This window comes from Penicillium odoratum (genome assembly GCF_028828045.1).
Source record: "Penicillium odoratum strain IBT 22623 chromosome Unknown utg000008l_segment0_segment0, whole genome shotgun sequence".
Classification (NCBI taxonomy): Eukaryota; Fungi; Ascomycota; class Eurotiomycetes; order Eurotiales; family Aspergillaceae; genus Penicillium; species Penicillium odoratum.
In genome coordinates, this window is record NW_026643150.1 from 317,553 (window position 1) to 336,127 (window position 18,575).

General features: G+C 49.8%; 6 protein-coding genes across 6 annotated transcripts; 4 read left to right on the top strand and 2 right to left on the bottom strand.

The window, feature by feature from the left end:
- Positions 1–1,251: 1,251 nt before the first annotated feature.
- Positions 1,252–2,694, bottom strand: N7520_010336 (glycosyltransferase family 31 protein; the record flags this gene model as incomplete). Its single annotated transcript, XM_057144269.1, has 1 exon — positions 1,252–2,694. The coding sequence occupies one exon, from the start codon at positions 2,692–2,694 to the stop codon at positions 1,252–1,254; it is 1,443 nt and encodes a 480-aa protein (XP_056990023.1).
- A 1,887-nt stretch (positions 2,695–4,581) lies between these two features.
- N7520_010337 (signal recognition particle subunit SRP72) lies at positions 4,582–6,677 on the top strand (the record flags this gene model as incomplete). Its single annotated transcript, XM_057144270.1, has 4 exons — positions 4,582–4,902; positions 4,963–5,227; positions 5,280–5,424; positions 5,477–6,677. The coding sequence occupies 4 exons, from the start codon at positions 4,582–4,584 to the stop codon at positions 6,675–6,677; spliced, it is 1,932 nt and encodes a 643-aa protein (XP_056990024.1).
- A 300-nt stretch (positions 6,678–6,977) lies between these two features.
- Positions 6,978–8,246, bottom strand: N7520_010338 (Gfo/Idh/MocA family protein; the record flags this gene model as incomplete). The annotated part of the gene is made up of 1 exon (XM_057144271.1): positions 6,978–8,246. One exon carries the CDS (start codon positions 8,244–8,246, stop codon positions 6,978–6,980), a length of 1,269 nt encoding a protein of 422 aa, XP_056990025.1.
- Positions 8,247–9,221: 975 nt separating this feature from the next.
- On the top strand, positions 9,222–9,490 carry N7520_010339 (uncharacterized protein; the record flags this gene model as incomplete). The annotated part of the gene is made up of 2 exons (XM_057144272.1): positions 9,222–9,227; positions 9,281–9,490. The coding sequence occupies 2 exons, from the start codon at positions 9,222–9,224 to the stop codon at positions 9,488–9,490; spliced, it is 216 nt and encodes a 71-aa protein (XP_056990026.1).
- A 210-nt stretch (positions 9,491–9,700) lies between these two features.
- Positions 9,701–11,585, top strand: N7520_010340 (vWA domain-containing protein; the record flags this gene model as incomplete). Its single annotated transcript, XM_057144273.1, has 4 exons — positions 9,701–10,069; positions 10,177–11,038; positions 11,092–11,159; positions 11,211–11,585. The coding sequence occupies 4 exons, from the start codon at positions 9,701–9,703 to the stop codon at positions 11,583–11,585; spliced, it is 1,674 nt and encodes a 557-aa protein (XP_056990027.1).
- A 1,173-nt stretch (positions 11,586–12,758) lies between these two features.
- Positions 12,759–17,651, top strand: N7520_010341 (aminophospholipid-translocating P4-type ATPase DNF3; the record flags this gene model as incomplete). Its single annotated transcript, XM_057144274.1, has 1 exon — positions 12,759–17,651. The coding sequence occupies one exon, from the start codon at positions 12,759–12,761 to the stop codon at positions 17,649–17,651; it is 4,893 nt and encodes a 1,630-aa protein (XP_056990028.1).
- Between the last annotated feature and the right edge of the window lie 924 nt (positions 17,652–18,575).

The following is an 18,575-nucleotide window of genomic DNA, read 5'->3' on the forward strand; positions in this document are numbered from 1 at the left end:
CGCAGGTGCCGAGGTGGTGGAGCTTATTTTTGCCTCGTCGCTTATTTTGCTAAATTCTTCGAGATCTGACCTCTATCTGGAGCTAATCCTAGCTCAGAGATATATTCATTAATCAATCGTTAGTTCATGAATCCGTGGGGCTAACCTCAAGTGCTTGAAACATTTGAAGGCGTGATGAGAAAAATATATATACATCTCAAGTTGCTGAGGGTGAGTTGTCTTCTGCTTCATTCTGAAGCCGCACTTACCGCTCTATTACCCGTGCCTTGTTCAGGGTCCAAGTGTAGTTACCGACGGATACCGACGGTTATCAGATTAAATGGAAATGTAGCTAGATATAATGAGAATGGAGATCTACAGGAGGTGACGTGCTGATGACACGTGGGAGGGAAGTTCAATAGTGCACATGTGTACTGTTAAGGTTCAATTGAGTGTTTTCAAGGATTGTAAGATAAGAGTTGGGAACTCTTAATTGGTACTGCGTCACTTCGAATGTTAGTAATCATACTTGACTTAGACTCTATATCACAAAAATCGATCCTCTTCTCCACAGGCTAAATATCTTGGTGGTAGACAAGGTTGTCATGGAATATCTCAAACCCATGCACAAAATAGTCTGTTCCAACATTTGGATACATCTAGATGTCAAACCGGTTATCCGCCATCCGTGCACATGTGGTTGAACGAGTCACTACTAGTGATCAAATTTTGATCTTCTGGGAATTTCGAGCTGGAAATGCGAGCTGGAAGTGGATGAAGAAGTACCAAGAAGAGGGTAGCGAAGACAGTGAGAGCAATACAGTACCTGATTGTTCCACATAATTAATTTTTTTTTCTCCGAGCTCTAAGTAGAGATTGACTTGCGATATAACAGCTCAATTTATTTAGGGGTCCAAACATTTGAACGTAGTTCATACGCAGCATCCATGAGAACACTGTTTGAAGCAATAACTCTAAATTTCCAGGGAATGAAACATCTCCAGTCCATATAAACAAGCTAGGGAATCAGCAAAACCATATATTCCTTGTCACGTTAGCGCAAATTATCCCCGGCGTTGAACCACGAAGACATTGAGGCCAATAAAGTAAAACACCAATCTATAAACAGTATTACAAAATGTGCCCAGGACCAAGCGCTGGACAAATAAAGAAGGGTCGAAAAGCCAAAAGTGATGGCCCAATCGCCACCTGGGAATCCGCTAATGAGCTAATGCAAGAATAAAACGGCACGAAAAGTCCGATCCAAACAGTCTACTGTTTCCGCCATGAGAGCTCCAGGATCTCATCGCCCCCGAAGTCACGTTTGATATACCATTGTGTGACGCGGCCGTTCTCATCAGCAACAGAATCGGAGAGTAGGTAGCTGATCTTCTCATCATCTTTGGGGCGTAATGGGCCGAGCTCATGGAGGTAGGAATCGGTGTTGGCACCGTTGTGCGGTTCCCATGTCATTTCCATAGTGAGGTCATTCGATGATGGCTCCCAGCCGTAATGAACGACAGAGAATCCATTGGTCAGAATCCAGTCGTCGCTGAATTTATATCGACGAAGCAGACAGGTGGGTCCGCACAGGTCGGAGATGACGCTGAGCGCGGGGATGTTGGCCTGGAACCAGGATTTCCAGTGGTGCACGGAGAGCGGAAGCTCGCGACCGGACTCAAAGAAGCCGGAGGCATCCCTCATCAGGTCAAGCTGGTGGAAACGGTGGTCCACTGTCATCCGGGTGTTGGTGTATTGGTAGACACATTGCGCGATGCGACGATCACCGGTGAAGGTCATTCGCTCGCAATCGTCGTAGACGCCGGTCAATTCGGTCAGCAGTGGTCGTGAAAGGAAGACGCCTGCGCCTCCAAATGCGATTAAGCCGAATGCTGCAATCTGCGGAACACCCTCCGAGAGTCCACCGATGTACATGGGCTTGGTGTGGTCGTAGGCGCCGAGCGCATCTACCAGCGCCGGCATCGAGGGGAAGAATGTGTCGTCGTCGATGATACAGGCCCACCTTGTCATATTGCGCAAGTTTGCCTCCAACAAAGGGATCAACGCAAAGTAACGATGCAGGTAGTCGTCCTCGGCTTCGGTGATCTGGAGATTGACTCCTAGCGCGTCCGCCTTAGCCCGAACCTCCTCAACTGCCTCACCACCCGACTCATCGGGCTCGATCAACGCGAATATTCGTGTGCGTGTGTACCCAGCCCAGTGCGCAAACTGATCCAGGGACTCATTTAGCCGTGATACGGTAGTAGCGACTCCAAAGTCGATGTGCGATGCGTTCGGAACTTTTGGGGGTTTCGGGACCTGAACAGTCAAGGGAGTGGCAACCGAGCAGCCGTCCTGCACCCCGTCAATCCCATTCGGACTGGATTCGGTATACTGCACGTTCAACAAGGGCAAGTTGACTTGCTGCGTCATGGGCAAGTCATCTGCGGAGAATTCCGCGACTACCTCCCGGCGGGTATATTTGGCTAATCTGATGACTTCTAGTTTCCGCAGTACGTTGACGTCAGGGTCGCACTTCACGTCCGAGGATATGGTTATGTTGGGCTGAGCGTGCATTGGGGAGACCTGGGTACTGGAAGACGGCCATAAGATGAAGGCAAATCCTGCGACAGCAAGGAATATGACGACGAATCGCATCATTTTCTTCCAGGCCCAAGATGCCGGGATGGGCCCGTCTCGTGATTGAAAGAGCATATTTTGTATATATATTTTCCCTCTTCGTGTGTGGGTTTCGCGTTTCGTGGGGTATTCGAGGGTTCGGGGATTCCTATCCTCGTAATAGTACACGTCTTGGGACAAAAGAGTCACCGATTCAGCATCCGCATTGCAGAGGACTCGCACAAGAAAGCAGCACAAATCCCAGAGGATATAGGTACTGAGGGGAAAAGTGGTGGAAAACAAAAATCTTGGAGAGAGAAAGACGGCACAGGGGGACGATCATGGTTCCATGGTTCCTTAAAGAGGCAAGGTCAATTGCCAGGGGTTCGACTTTTGGGTTTACCTTAAATGACGTACTTTTTCCCGTCTTCTACGATAACTGCTTTCATAATGTCTGCAGTGTTTTTACTTTCTATTTATCAACAGACTACATAGCAAACATCTTGGATACAATCAATCCATGGGTTCTCGGGCGAATGGGAATGTTCCAAGGTCTGGATTGTTTTCAATGGTATGCCAAGACTTCGGAAACATTGATGGTCCCTGACTCGCCGTCATTCAGCACGGAGTCTCCACTCCACGCGTCACAATACATACATATCCCTGCTTTTCTATGGTCTGTGTGGTGCAGATATCTTCGTAAATCTCTTTGAAAGGGACTGTCATAGCTGACTACAACCAACTTTGATAGGATTTGTTCTTATCCCTGGGGGTTATTGTGACTAGATTTCAAATTCTTGATAAAACCGAAGATAGGATCCTGATCGAAAACCCTTGAAACCGGCTTTAACATTTTCCGCCAGCCTACTTTGGGTGGTGAACATGCTGATCAACCCCTGTCAATGATTTGCTTTTCTCGAATCTCAGATGTTTCATTACCATAGGACTTAACAAAGGGTACAATTGTCCCTGGTTTGAATTAGAGTCCTTCGGACCCTGAAAGTCTAGATTCGTTATACATCCGATAATCCAGTCCCACCCAACTAGCCTGCGCTAGTTAGTGATGTATCCGCATCGTGGTGCGCTAGAGCGGATACATTGGTCGCTCTCCGCCTGGCCCCTCGGAATGAAGTCTGCACAGCCTTCTCAGTCCTGATCCAGGGTTTGATGTAGATATTTGGTTACTCATAATAACGTGAAAGGCTTCACTAGTCTAATATTTTCGTGCAGTATTTTGAAGCTTCTGAATAACATCGATTGCATGCTTAAAACCAAGGAGGGATAAGACTGTATTTATTTACATATCACATAGCTAAGCCGCTAAATATGAATCATAAATGACATTCTTGTACGGCGTAGATTTATCATAAGCCTTGGAATGATTGATCTTATCCCAGGTTGCTAATTTTATACCTCTCATCACTGACCAGGAGTGCCACCCTGTAAGATGAGAAGAATCTGTGTACATTATTTTGGAGGCTATAATTATTCACCCACATACAGCTGATTGTCGATAATGAATAGATGGCTTGGACATCATTCCATTATAGTCTCATGCTGAAGAATGTCGGAAATACGTACCTGCGGCGCACCTGTGCAGGGCTCTCATAGGTTGCAATTAGGCATTGCAAGCAAATACCAACATTCAATGGATGGATCCTTGCTGATAACAGCTTGAAAGTCGGAGTGGTTAAAGTCAGGACAAATTTTCGTCAAAATGCATACACAAGTATAAGCTCATGTCTGCTGCTTTTTGAGGCCAACCATTCATAGTATATCACGTGACATATACGGCGGGGCGTTGAACCCCACGACGCAGGATTTCCAAATGGGGAAACACCATTTCCGCACACTCTGGTCTTGCGGAGGTGGATCACATCGAATTGGATTGTCCAGCGCCAAATCCCAGTCACTTGCACATTCAATCCGGAGCAAACTTGGTCCCACTCATTCTACCGGCATTCCCATCAAACCCTGCGCGTTATGGTTGCGCAGTTACTAAGCTCGCTATTGGAGCGGGCATCGATTGACGATCATGAGGAGGTCCTCCAGTCCTGCAACGCAGCCCTCGCCAAGTCTAAATCCGACCTGAACATCCAACATATCAAAGTCATTGCACTATTGAAACTCGACCGATACGAAGATGCCCTGCGTGTGCTGGAGGCCGGAGGCGACGCTCTGAAGAAGCGGGCTGGCTTGGAGCATGCGTACGCGCTGTACAAATGCGCAAAGCTGGAAGAGGCACTCACCGCTGTAAGCCAGTCAGGTGCCAGTCGAGGGGCTAGTCATCTTGAGGCTCAAGTGGTATGTCATCCAACTCTTATGGAATTCTCCATCAGGCGCTCACATTCATTTCCGTTATAGACCTACCGTGCTGAGCAATTCCGTCGCGCCGCTGAGATCTACGAGCAATTGTCCAAGGAACCCCAGGGAGAGGAAAACGACCTGAGCATCAATTCATGGGCTACTGATGCCCAGCTTCAGTGGAAGGGAGAGTCGGAATACGTACGCCATGATCGGCCATCAAGAGAGGATTTGGAGTCGTTTGAAACCGCATACAACGCTGCTTGCTTGAATATTGCCAAGGGCGAGTTCGCTCAAGGAGCAGTTCTCCTGAACCGGGCAAAGAGTGGGTCTTCAGCCGCTTGTATCACCGAGTTCGAAGACTAACGTTTGCACAGATATTTGCCAGACGTCAGAAGATCTCTCGCCTGAAGATAGAGTCGCGGAGCTGCTTCCGATTGCGGTGCAATACCTCTATGTCTTGATCCGACAAGGCAAGACGGAGGAGGCCGAGTCGCTCCTCAAGGAAATTTCGGTGGAAGAGTAAGTCAAGGCTGGTCGAATGGATCGAGATCGAAGCTAACATACATATCAGCATTCCTGAACTCTCAACTAAGAAAATCGCTTGCAACAACATCATCCTAGCACGCCAGACAACTGTCAACCCTTACCTGCTGTACAAGTCTCTTCACGAAACTCCCGATGCTACCGCCAATGACCGATTGTTCGCTTTCCAGGACAATGCCCTGACGGGCAACTCACACGCAACGGATCTTCTTGTCCATAAATATGACGGTATGATCCGATCAACAGCCAAGGGCCTCTCAAGAAGCTCTTGCCCATCCACCGAGGCCAGCACAAACCTTCTTTCTGTGTACAACGCAGCAGCTCATGCACAGGGAGAGACCGGCTCCAAAGGCCTGAAGAAGATTCTGCCCTTACTGGAACGACGACCCAAGGACCTGGGTCTCTTGTTGACCGTCGTCCAACTGTACGTCAATGCCGGCAACACTACCTCTGCGATAACCGCTGTGGAGCGATCACTTCATAGTTTGGAAGAATCCGTCTCCGAAGCCGACCAAGAAGCCCGTTTCAACCCTGGTCTACTCGGTGTTCTTGTCTCCCTGTACCAGCTCGAGGGCCGAAAACTCCAGATTCGCTCAACCCTTGCACAAGCCGCTACCCACTGGCGCAACAAGCCAGAGGCCCCTACCTCTCTCCTACGTGCCGCCGCAAAGGCCCTCCTCCACTCCGATAGCCCGGCAGACCTGGCCACAGCAGCTGACCTCTTCAAGTCCCTACACCAGCAAGACTCGAGCGACCGGATCGCCATCGCTGGCTACGTCGCCTCAAAGGCCACCCTGGACTACTCCAAAGTGGAGTCGCAACTTGATCAGCTCCCCGCTATCAACGACCTCGTTGCAGGTATTGATATCTCCGCACTAGAGTCGGCCGGTATCGCGCCATCGGCCTCATCTGCTGCGGCTGCGGCTGCATTCGCCGGCGCTCGCAAGCGCTCTGCATCGGACAAGGAAGGCCGCACCACGAAGCGGGTACGGAAATCCCGTCTGCCCAAGGACTACGACCCTGCGAAGAAGCCTGACCCGGAACGTTGGCTGCCATTGCGCGACCGATCTTCCTACAGACCGAAGGGAAGGAAGGGGAAGCAGCGTGCTGCAGAGCGTACACAGGGTGGCGCTGTCAACGAGAAGCTAGGTGAGCCAGCTGCTGCGCAGCAGCAGACTGTTTCTGGGGGTGGCGGTAACAAGAAGAATAAGAAGAAGGGAAAGCGGTAGTTGTACTTACTGGGTCACCTACTAGGGCACAATGAATTGCTGGCTGTAAGAAAGTGCTACCTACGGAGTGTATTCTGTATAGAGATGAGATCAAGCATCGAACTCGAATAGAAACAGGCATAATTGCCATTTGCATGTGATTATTCCCCGCGGATTGCTATTAACAGGACTAGTATATGCCCGTAGGAACCGACCGACTTTTGGATACAGCCTCGGTGAACATGTATATTTATCCATCAAATGCTATCATCAGACACACAGCTTCTCATATTGCTATGAAGCGTAGAATGTCCACCATCCTCAGCCAAGAGGAGTCCGAATAGTACCACATTGCCGATCATAATGTTCAAAGATCATATTCAACAGCTGCAAATCCATCAGCGCATCATTAGCCGTCGTCTTAGCCTCACCTCCAGTTCCGGTCTCAACAAAATAAGAATGCATAGCCAAGAGCTCGCGCTCATAAGATTCATCAACTGAGCTCACAGCCTCAGTCCTCTTCACACGAGGACGACCATCCCTATCAAAACAATCCCCAACCTCTTCGATAACAACCCTAACCGCTCCCCCAACAGCCACCGGCCTCGCCAAACTAGGAAACTCATACTCCACCGAAATCGTCTTCGTAGCCCCATAAATAGTAAGATGCGCATCACAACGCGGTACGGAATCCACACCCGTCTCATACAAAACAGTAAACGGATGCCCCTCCCCCGAAGAACCGCAGATAGATTCCGAATCCATATAATGGAAGATAGCAGAGTAGAACGGGTCCGTTATCGCTACGTTAGCGACTGCGTCGGGGAGGCCGAGTGATTCCCGCATTAGAGATAGGTCATGACAACCTAGGTTACCTAGGAATCGACAGAAGGCGATTCGGTCTGGTGTAAGATCTTCGCCGAAGATGTCTGCGAGGAGGTTATTGAGGTGTGTTGTTATTGCTGTGTTTTGGCTAGCAGGAACTGCATTGCCATTTGCGTTCATGTTTGTAGTTATTCCGTAATCATTCGTGCTCGTGCTTGTGCTCGTGTTCGAGGGTTGGGTAGGGATACGCAAGGGGCCAGATATATTACGGCAACACGCGTAGTAGACGCGGCCCAGAGTGGCGAGTTCTTTTTTGAAGATGTCTGTGAAGCAAGGTGCGTAGCGATGTGCGCAGCCGACGAAGATCTTGGGCGGGTCGTAGGGATTGTTGTTGGAGCGGTTGGTCATGCCTTTTTTGGTTGCGATGCGGATGCGGCGTAGACCGTGGATGCTTAAGCTGAGGGGCACTTCGACCATGACATGCTTTCCAGCCTCAAGGGCGGCGATGGTGTATTGCTCGTGGAATTCGAAGGGGAGGAGGTTTAGCACTAGGTCTACCTCTGGATGGGTTATGAGGTGTTCGGCGGAGGTGGTGCTGTAGGTGATGTTGAAGTGCTTTTGGCAATGTTTCGCAAGGGCTTCATTCTGGTCGTAGATTATGGTGAGCTTGTAGAGGCTTGAGAGAGATGTGAGAGCTGGGAGGATTGTTGTTTGGATGGTCTCTGATGCGCCTAGGATGCCGAGGCGGAGAACTGAGGTCAACATGGTAGTAGATTGAAGATTCAGATGTTTTTTGTTTGGCGGGAGCGATGTGGAGGAAGGGAGGTTGAGCTAAGAGGAATGTTGAGGTCTTGCCAGTGAGACTTTTAAAGCTGTGTTTTGTTGGACAGAGGGAAGTATAGAAAGTGTGAAGTCGAGATGAGAATTACGATGTAACTAGAATGGTAGGTAGCTGAATAGCTATAGAGCTTTATTTTAGAGGAGAACTTAGTATCTATTCTCGAGAACGTGATGGGATTTGAACAAGCTCGCCATTCCATGCCTGTGACATCAGTGTCTTCAATCTCTTTAAGGTCAGCAGTTCAGGGGAGTGAGTCACTAACGATCTTGTGCTCCAATCATCGCGTAGGATCTACCCATGGTTGGGGGGGGGGGGCAAAACTCGGCATTCGGGGGCCGAAGCGGCAAATCCGGGGAATCAGGGTGAAGCTCTCTTTCTATATACAGTATGAGGTTCAATTGAAGTGGTTGGAATGTTGGGAGAAAGATCCGCGAATCAGGTGGAACTGATCGATCTCTTCCTCAAACCGATTCTAAAGTATCTTAATATAGAATGATCTCGGGAACATCAACAGTGTAGAGCATAGCTGAGTAAGAACTATGACTATGTGCCTACTTGGTAATTGATATCCTAGATATTTTGTGGAGTTGAACCACTGGTTTTACGAAAGTCTTACCTTCATTTAATTTAAGGCCCACTTGTATGGGCTTTTTATGTATCCCAGGTTGTGTTGCTTGTATGTTTTCATTTATTCTGATCTATTGGGTATTCATCTATGTATGATTTGAAAGTATTGAATCTGTCTACACATGCACTGATTCACAGTGTACTAGTGTTGTGTACCCCACAATTCCCTAGACTCAGCCTCAGCCTTGCCCAATCTGGTTTGGCACGTCATTCACCTTCGTCATCTGCTGACTTGTCCTTTTTCACCTTCTCATCATTCTTTCTTCTCAGAGATGGGTGTAAGTACTGACTCTTTCTCCCCGATAACCACAGTCCTGACAGATCCCCCCAGTTCGCCTCCAAGATTGCCGCAGCACAGAATAGTCAGACCCAGAACCCCCAAGGTCAAGGTCAGAATATGCCTGTCAATCAAGGCACCTATGGCGGTGCACCGCCAGCAGGATACACCGGAGGGCCGCCTGCAGCACTGCGGCCAGGTGGATACGTAAGTAATCAGCTGCACGAAAGAACCCAACGTCATCCCCGCAATGTTGTGAACTGACTTGAAGAAAAATCAGCAACAACAAGCCCAACAACCACAATACCAGGCTTATGCAGGATCCCCACCTCCAAACCAGGGATCGGTAAGCGACCTTTTGTCATTTATTCTTTCCCTTATACTCCATCAACATTTTTTATTATTTTCCAATTTTGTTGTTGTTTCCCCCCGAATTACCCCTCTACCCCTCCACGTTCTCCCTCGACTCCCACCATGTCGGACCCCTACTATCGACAAGGCCCTGGATATCCTATGTACGGCAACTCACCTGCTCAGCAAAATCAGCAATACCAGTCTTATCAGGCTCCCTCTCCGGTCGCGACACCATATTCTAGGCCACCTCCGCAGCAGCCTTCACCATACCCCGCATCCGGTCAGCAGGCTTATGCACGTCCTCCACCGCCGCCGCCTACAGGCCAGCCCTATGGATCTTCGGGATCGCCGTACCCTGGACAACAATCTCAATACCCTGGACAGCAATCCCCTTATCCTGGCCAACAGCCAGTGCAACAATCTTCCTATTCACGGGACCAACAACCTAATGCTGGACAACAAGCCTATCCCGGACAACAGCCTGCCTATGTATATCTGAGCCCCATGTGTCTTGTACTACGTTGTGCTTACGTGTTTTTGCATCGGAGTCTTCGTGAAATTTGCTTTGGACCATGATCGGTGCTAACTGGAAATAGAACCAAGGACAATACCCGCCCCAGGGGGCTCCGTACCCCGGTGGCCAGAGCCGCCCTGGACCTTCGCCTGGCCCGCCTGGCCAGTATGGCGCGCCCGGCGGTCCCCCCGCACAGGCTGCCCCGCCTACCCAACAGCAAGTCTCAGCGTATCGTCAGCTGCTGATTAGCACTATCCAGGAGAAGAATATCCAAAGCTTCTACCCACCCGAGCGCCTAGATCGACTTGTGCAATCGCTGGCCAGGGACGCACCGGCCAAGCTGCAGAAGCTGATCCACGAATGGAATGTGCCCATGGAGGTGGCTACGGACGTGATGAAGCTGGCACTGTTCGACGTTATTCTGTATGTGGACGACAGTGGATCCATCGAATTTGAAGAAAAGGGACTGCGGAAAGACCAGTTGCGCCAGATTCTTGCAATTGTGGCTACCGCAGCCGCAACCTTTGATGAAGATGGTATCTCGGTGCGATTCATGAACTCCTCGGAATCTGGTGACGGAATCCGCAGTGCGAATGATGTCGAAGCGCTGGTCGCTCGTGTTCGGTTCTCGGGATTGACACCCCTTGGTACTGGCTTGAAGAGCAAGGTCATTGACCCTATGATCGTCGGTCCTGCCCGTTCTGGTCGTCTTGATAAGCCAGTGCTGGTTATTACCATCACCGACGGCCAGCCCGCTGGTGAGCCTCATAGCAGTGTGAACGACGCCATCCGCTATGCTGTCGATGAGACTTCACGCACCCGTTACGGCCGTGGTGCGGTATCTTTCCAGTTCTCACAGGTCGGCAATGACCAGCGGGCACGTGAGTTTCTGGGTGATTTGGATGAGGATCCTCAGATCGGCAGCCTGATTGATTGCACGTCGAGTAAGTTGTCTATGGTCCCGTGAGCGATTCAAGTTTTAACATTTTGATTGTAGACTTCGAAGTGGAGCAGGATGAGATGTCGCGTGCTAACCCTCCGGTGCATCTGACTCGGGAACTTTGGGTTTGTTTACGATCTGCTTGAAAAGGAGAACATCACTGACTGTATCTGTAGTGTGCGAAGCTGATGCTCGGCGCGATCGACTCATCGTACGACACCAAGGACGAGAAAGCAGCTGGACGTCCTAGCGGAGGTGCGCCTCCCCAGGCTCCTTATGGTGGATACAATCAAGCGCCATCTGGTGGTCAATCCGGGTATGGGGCCCCACCACCTGGATACCAGTCTGGACCGCCCCAGAGCTCCTACCCTCAGCCCGGCTACAGTCAGCCCCCTCAGCAGGGACAAGGGCAGCAAGGCCAGGGCCAGGGCCAGGGCCAGGGCCAGGGCCAGCAGCCCTATTCGGGCGCAAGTCGTGGATCTCCATATGGACAGCCCCAGTATGGATATCCCGCTGGAGGTGGTTACCCACCACCACCGCGTCGCTACTAAGCGTGACGTCATATCCACTTTCCATTCTTGGCGCGTTCTCGAAGTTTTAGTTTTTTGGTTCCCCACAATTTGCCACGGAAAACGAAGGCCGAATAGAATGGTAGGAACTCGGGGCTAATATATTATCTTTCTTTAGCCAGAATCTTTAGCCGAAATCCATGCAATTTTTCCATTGTTATCTTCTATCATGAATTAGGGATGGGCATGGAGTGCCTGTTGATTGGGAGATTAGGTGAACCTGGTCTTTCTCGTCCTAGTGGCTATACGCTAGTCCCTCAACGACCCAAACCCAAGAACGTAGCGATCAGCCCCTGTCTGACCTTTTGACCAAGGAAAGTCTTATCCATGACGGAAGAAAACCCCACCGGAATAAAATGAAAAGTACGGTACGGAGTACGGAGTATATAAACTTTGGAACACATATAACTTCAGGTACAGAAGTACATGTACACGAGTACTAAGTTGCCACAATAAAATTAGAACGGTTTAGGCTCCATAATTATGGACCGGCCATTTTGTACCTGTGGACCGGCTCTTTATTGTTCTGGATGCAGGTGGATTACCATGGTTGCGGGCAGTGAAAAGACTACTTTCAAGTGGATTTAGTGGCTGTGAAGGCACATGGCAGATTTAACAGATGCAACCATCATTGCGCGTCCTCTTACAAGTGGATCTTTGAACGAATTTGGACTTACTCTTTTTGACAGGCTGAGGCCCCAGTTTTCTTTTGCCTTGTAACTTAATTTTCGATTCTTTTCCTTGGGTTAAGGGCCTTGAATCCCGCTTTTGGGGGTTTGCCGCATCCGGTGTTGCGCTTTTCGTCAACATCCTTCTCTTTTCCTGAGAATAAACATTGTCTTTGTTCTCTTCTGAAGGTTATCGAGGTTCTTTTCTTACCCCTCGTTGATTCCTTGCGTTGATCGTTTCTGCGGTCATAGCCACCTGCTCTTATCTCACATCTCACATCGCGACATCGGAAGCACTGCGATGTGCTAGAGAGACAAAAGAGAGAAATGACTGGTTTTCTTAACATCTCCAGTTCGCTTTCATTAAAATAGCAAGACGCTGGGTAACAGACAGAATTTCCTAGAAGGAAGGGACAAGCAAGACGATCGAAATCCAGTGAGGTAGTCGATCTTCGATCCCGCGCAGGCACGATCTCACATTCCCGCCATGTCCAACAATGAGCCAACCGACGGCTCTCGTCAGTCGCAGGACGTGCGCCGACCGTCGCTAGTTTCCTCCCGTGCCATGTCCGACTTGGGTCGTCGCTCCTCCCAACATGTACGCTTTTCTACCGATCTCGAACCCCCCTCCGCCGAAGAACAGCGCAATGTCTCCAACGATCGACGCCCCAGTTCCCGAGGACTGACCATTGATACGGCGCTGGCGCCTCCCAATATCCAACAGGCAGCGCGTTCACCGACCTCCCCACTCTCCCCTCCCAATGCCACCCCGAGCGCCACACTCTCCCCGACTTCCCCGACCGATTCTAACGGTCGGTCGCGGTCGCGAAACCGTGGATATTCATTGCGCCGATCTCTTTTTAACCGCAATATACTATCGCAGCCAGAAAAAGATGATTCGGATGCCGCAGAGCTGGGAGAGGCCAAGGGCTCGACCCCGAGTACGGTACCGGAAGAGCGCCCTGTTCCTGTACCACCGATGATGCCTAGCCCCGTGGAAGAAAAGAGTGAATTGGCTGTCGCGCCGACTGTGACGACCGCCACACTCGAGTCGGATGAAGAAGCAGCCTCGAAGTACTTTTCCTCGGAGCATGGCTTCAAGGATCATTACATGACAATTGCGCAGGACAGGTGGTCGAGCAAGAAAGCAGAGATGGCGATCCTCTCAGATCGCTTTGAAGCCTTCTTGACTAAGATTCAGAATTTCATTCTGCGTATCAAGGAAATCCCACCGACGGAGAACGGACGCCATATCGATTTGAACCCATCTTTGGTGGAGACCTTTATCGATGAACGTACAGGGAAGCCATATGTCGAGAATTGGATTCGCTCAAGTCGCTACAGCTTCTGGAGTTTCTTTCCTCGACAGCTGTTTGCGCAATTTACCAAACTGGCCAACTTTTACTTCTTGATTGTGGCCATCTTGCAAATGATCCCTGGGTTGAGTACTACTGGCACTTATACAACTATCGTTCCGCTTTTGATCTTCGTTGGTATTTCCATGGGCAAGGAAGGGTTTGATGACTGGCGCCGGTATCGTCTGGACAAAGAAGAGAATAATAGCTATGCGTCGGTGCTCCGGGCTACTGAAGAAACCACTGAAGGTATTGCGGTGGCCAATGGCTACTATGACTGGGTTCAAATCAAGTGGCAGGAAATTCGAGTCGGAGATGTCATTAAATTGGAGCGCGACCAGCCAGTTCCTGCCGATATTGCCCTACTTCATGCCAACGGGCCTAACGGCGTGGCTTTCATCGAGACAATGGCCCTGGATGGGGAGACCAACTTGAAGAACAAGGCACCGTGTCAACCGGTCGCCAAGGTGTGTTCTACAGAGGAAGATATCACCCGCAACCAGTTGCATTTCGTTGTTGAAGACCCGAATCTGGATCTTTACAAATTCGATGGTCATGTCACCGTTAACGGGCAGGAGAAGTTGCCCCTGACCAACAATGAAATAGTCTACCGTGGAAGTATTCTGCGCAATACCGATCGCGCTTTGGGTATGGTGATTTACACCGGTGAAGAATGCAAGATCCGGATGAACTCCAACAAGAATCCCCGAATCAAGCAGCCAGCACTCCAGGCCAAGGTCAACCGTGTCGTGATGTTGATTGTGCTGATCGTCGTCATCATGGCCGTGGTGTGCACGGTTGCCTACCGCTTCTGGTCGCAGGATGTCGAGAAACACTCCTGGTATCTTAAAAACGCAAGCGTGGCCTACGGTCCAGTCTTCACGTCTTATCTCATCATGTTCAACACCATGATCCCCATCTCGCTGTATGTGAGTATGGAGATTGTGAAGGTTGTCCAGATGTTCCTTCTCAACGACATTGACATGTACGATCCCGAGTCCGATACCCCCTTGGAGGCACGAACATCCACCATCAACGAGGAACTGGGCCAAGTCAGCTACATTTTCTCCGATAAAACCGGTACCCTGACGAATAACTCCATGCGCTTCCGTAAGATTAGTGTTGCTGGAACGGCTTGGTTGCATGACTCGGATCTTCAGAAAGAGGCTGCTCGTGAAGGAGACAAACTTATTCACAAGAAACGAACCATCAAAGGCAAGAAAGCCACTGGCCGGAAGTCCAACATTTCCGAGATGGGCATGCCCCGTCCATCCAATGTATCCGCTGTCGACGTGCTACGTCGCTCTACTCCTCACCGCACCGCCGAGATGATCGAGTACATCCAGCGCAAGCCATACACCGTCTTTGCTCGAAAGGCCAAGCTGTTTATTCTGGCTATGGCTCTATGTCACACCTGTATTCCCGAAAAGGACAAAACGGGTGATTACACCTTCCAGGCTGCTTCACCTGATGAGCTTGCTCTTGTTTTGGCGGCTAAGGAGCTTGGGTACTTGGTGATGGACCGACAGCCAAATAGCTTGACTATCCGAACATACCCGAATGGTCCCGATGAGGCTGCCAACGATGAGACTTACCAAATTCTGGATGTCATTGAATTCTCCAGTGCACGGAAGCGTATGTCAGTCGTGGTGCGTATGCCTGACCAGCGGATCTGTCTGTTCTGCAAGGGCGCCGATACCTCCCTGATGCGTCTGCTTAAGCGTGCCGACTTGGCACAGGAGAAGTCGCAGGAGATCGCGCGCCGCACTAGCAAGCGCAAGGCTGCAGAAGCAGACCACGTTATTCGCCGCAACAGTGAGTACAACAGCCGAAAAGACAGTGGTGTTCGGAACAGTCTCAGCCGGCCCAGCTTTACTCGTCGGCGCTCGTCTATCTCTGGCCAACATACGTCAACTCTCCGTGCTAGTATTGATGTCTGGCTGCGCGACCGGGAGACGGATGGTGGTATCACCAACCGCGAAGCCGATAGCGAGTATTATTCTCCTCGGCCTTCCGCACAGATGTCGATTGGAAGGAACTCCGCTGCGATCTCTGATACTGGTAGTTCTACGAATGGCGAGGAAGAGGAGGATCTTGTCGAAGAGGCTCTTGTGGTGAATGAGACCGCTGTTTTTGAACGATGCTTCCAGCACCTGAATGACTTTGCGACCGATGGACTGCGCACCCTTCTTTACGGCCACCGATTCTTGGACGAGGCAACCTACAATACTTGGAGGGCTGCGTACCACGATGCCTCTACTAGTATTGTGGACCGACAGGAGAAGATAGAAGAGGTCGGCGAACAAATCGAACAACAGCTGGAGCTGACGGGTGCTACCGCCATTGAGGACAAGTTGCAAAAGGGCGTCCCGGAGACTATCGACAAGCTGCGACGTGCCAACATTAAGTTGTGGATGTTGACCGGTGACAAGCGCGAAACTGCTATCAACGTTGGCCATGCTTGCCGTCTAGTCAGGGACTACTCGAAATTGACGATCCTGGATCATTTGCATGGTAACGTTGAACAGTCGATCATTGATCTGACCAGCGAGGTCATTCGCGGCCGTGTCGCCCATTCTGTGGTTGTTGTTGATGGGCAGACACTGGCAACGATCGAGGCGAACGAAGTCGTGCGAAAGCGCTTCTTCCAGTTGGCTATTCGTGTGGATTCGGTGATCTGTTGCCGTGCGAGCCCGAAGCAGAAAGCGTTCCTCGTCAAGACGATTCGCACTCATCTCAATGACGCTATCACCCTCGCTATTGGAGATGGTGCCAACGACATCGCCATGATCCAGGAGGCGCATGTTGGTATAGGTATCGCTGGTAAAGAGGGCCTTCAGGCTGCGCGCATTTCGGACTATTCCATTGCACAGTTCCGGTTCTTACAGAAGCTACTTTTGGTTCACGGTCGTTGGAATTACATGCGCGCATGCAAGTATACCCTTGGAACCTTTTGGAAAGAAATGCTCTTCTACCTGACGCAGGCGCTCTACCAGCATTGGAACGGGTATACTGGAACCAGTCTATACGAGTCGTGGAGTTTGAGCATGTTCAATACGCTCTTCACTTCTCTCGCTGTGATCTTCCTGGGCATTTTCACCAAGGACCTGGCCGCATCGACGCTGTTGGCAGTACCGGAACTCTACTCTAAGGGTCAACGGAACGGCGGCTTCAATATCCGACTGTGGCTTGGCTGGTCATTCATGGCTGCTTGTGAAGCATGCATCATCTTTTTCACGATGTATAGCCTCTTTGGCATGGTTCAAATCAACCTTAGCGACGTCGATACATTCGCCCTCGGCCTCCTCACCTTCACTACCTGCATAGTGGTTATCAACATTAAACTCCAAGTCTTGGAAGTCCACAACAAGACCTACATGAACCTGATCGTCATAATCATCTCCGTTGGCGGCTGGATGGTATGGAACATGATCCTCTCCAAAAAATACAAGCTCAGCTCCGGGAAAGGAGTCTACGATGTCCCCGGAAACTTCCTCCACCATGTTGGCCATAATCTCCTCTTCTGGGCCGTCCTCTTTGTCTCGGCCACGTCAGTCCTCATGCTCGAAATGGCAGTCAGCACCCTCCGCGCCCTCTTCTTCCCCACAGACGTCGACATCTTCCAAGAATACGAGCAAGACCTCGATATCCGCAGACGTTTCGAAGAGGCTGCAGCTACAGAACTCCAGCAGGGCTGGGACCATGGAACCAAGAAGTCAAGTCTCGAAATTGCCCGTGAGAACATCGAGATGGAAGCCCGTGAGCGCCATGTTCAGGAACTCTTGGCGCGTCCGCGTGTCATGACTGAGGTCAAACCTGCTACTCATGAACATGAGCTGGAAGGCTACTCCAGTGCTAGTGCTAGTGCTAGCCAGGTCGGCAGCACTGCCCATGACACACGCGAGAATGATTACGGTCTGGGACCCGCTTCACCTTCTGAATCATTTGTACAGCGCCGCTCCTTTGAAATCCACGAATTATTCAGTAAAGGCTTTGGAGCAATCCATAAAAGTCAACTGAAATGAGTCATGACCGAACGGATTTCTTGGACCACTTGTCTATATGATGTATAGTGCGGTGTTTTTTGTCTTTTTCTTTTTCTTTTCCTTTTCTTTTATATTCCCATAGCGAGCGCCTCATTTTCTCAGTTCTTCTCGAACTGATAGCATCATCCATGTATCTTGGATACCCCTCCTTAACTTTCGAGGAGAGAAAAAGGAGCCACGAACTAAAAGGCATTCTATCTCATGCGTCTTTGCTTTTTCTTTCTGCTTTTTCTTTCATACACGTGCACAGTCTCCTGGACGAACATACCCCGACTCAGTTGGAAATCTGTTTTATTTTGAACCAATTGGTTCTGCGATTTGATGGAGCTGTATATAGGTACTAAGATTTGCAGTTCATAAGATTTTCAAGCATTATTGAAACCTCGTGCTTCCAATGTATTGTTGGTAATCATAGATTCGTACTGTTCACCTGGTGATCGTCTTTGTGCATTTGAAGCTTTCCATGCGGTCTCGAGCTTATGTATCATTGATTATTCTAGTTCTTTGTATTGGGATCATCTACATCTAGAATCAATTGATGCAATTCTCTAGCGCAGATTGATCCCTCATCCTTTATTTTCCCGCACCTTCGAAGAGCACAACCTTGGAATGTCTCTCTAGCTATACGTTTCAGGATGTCTCATTAGATACAGACCAGAACAGTCTCAAAATGAAAGCAATTTACATCTAACAACCTTAGGTAAAAGAATCATTATATTCCAGAATCTAATGATGCGCAATGGTCCACTCTATACTTGAATGTATATACCAAGGTACATACAATACATACTTCACACCAAGAAGATCTATATAAAGTGCCCAGGTGAACCTTGGAACCTCTCAAGTGCTATTCCACTCAAACCATCCCCACATCATCTCACAAAACCATACATCGACTACCCT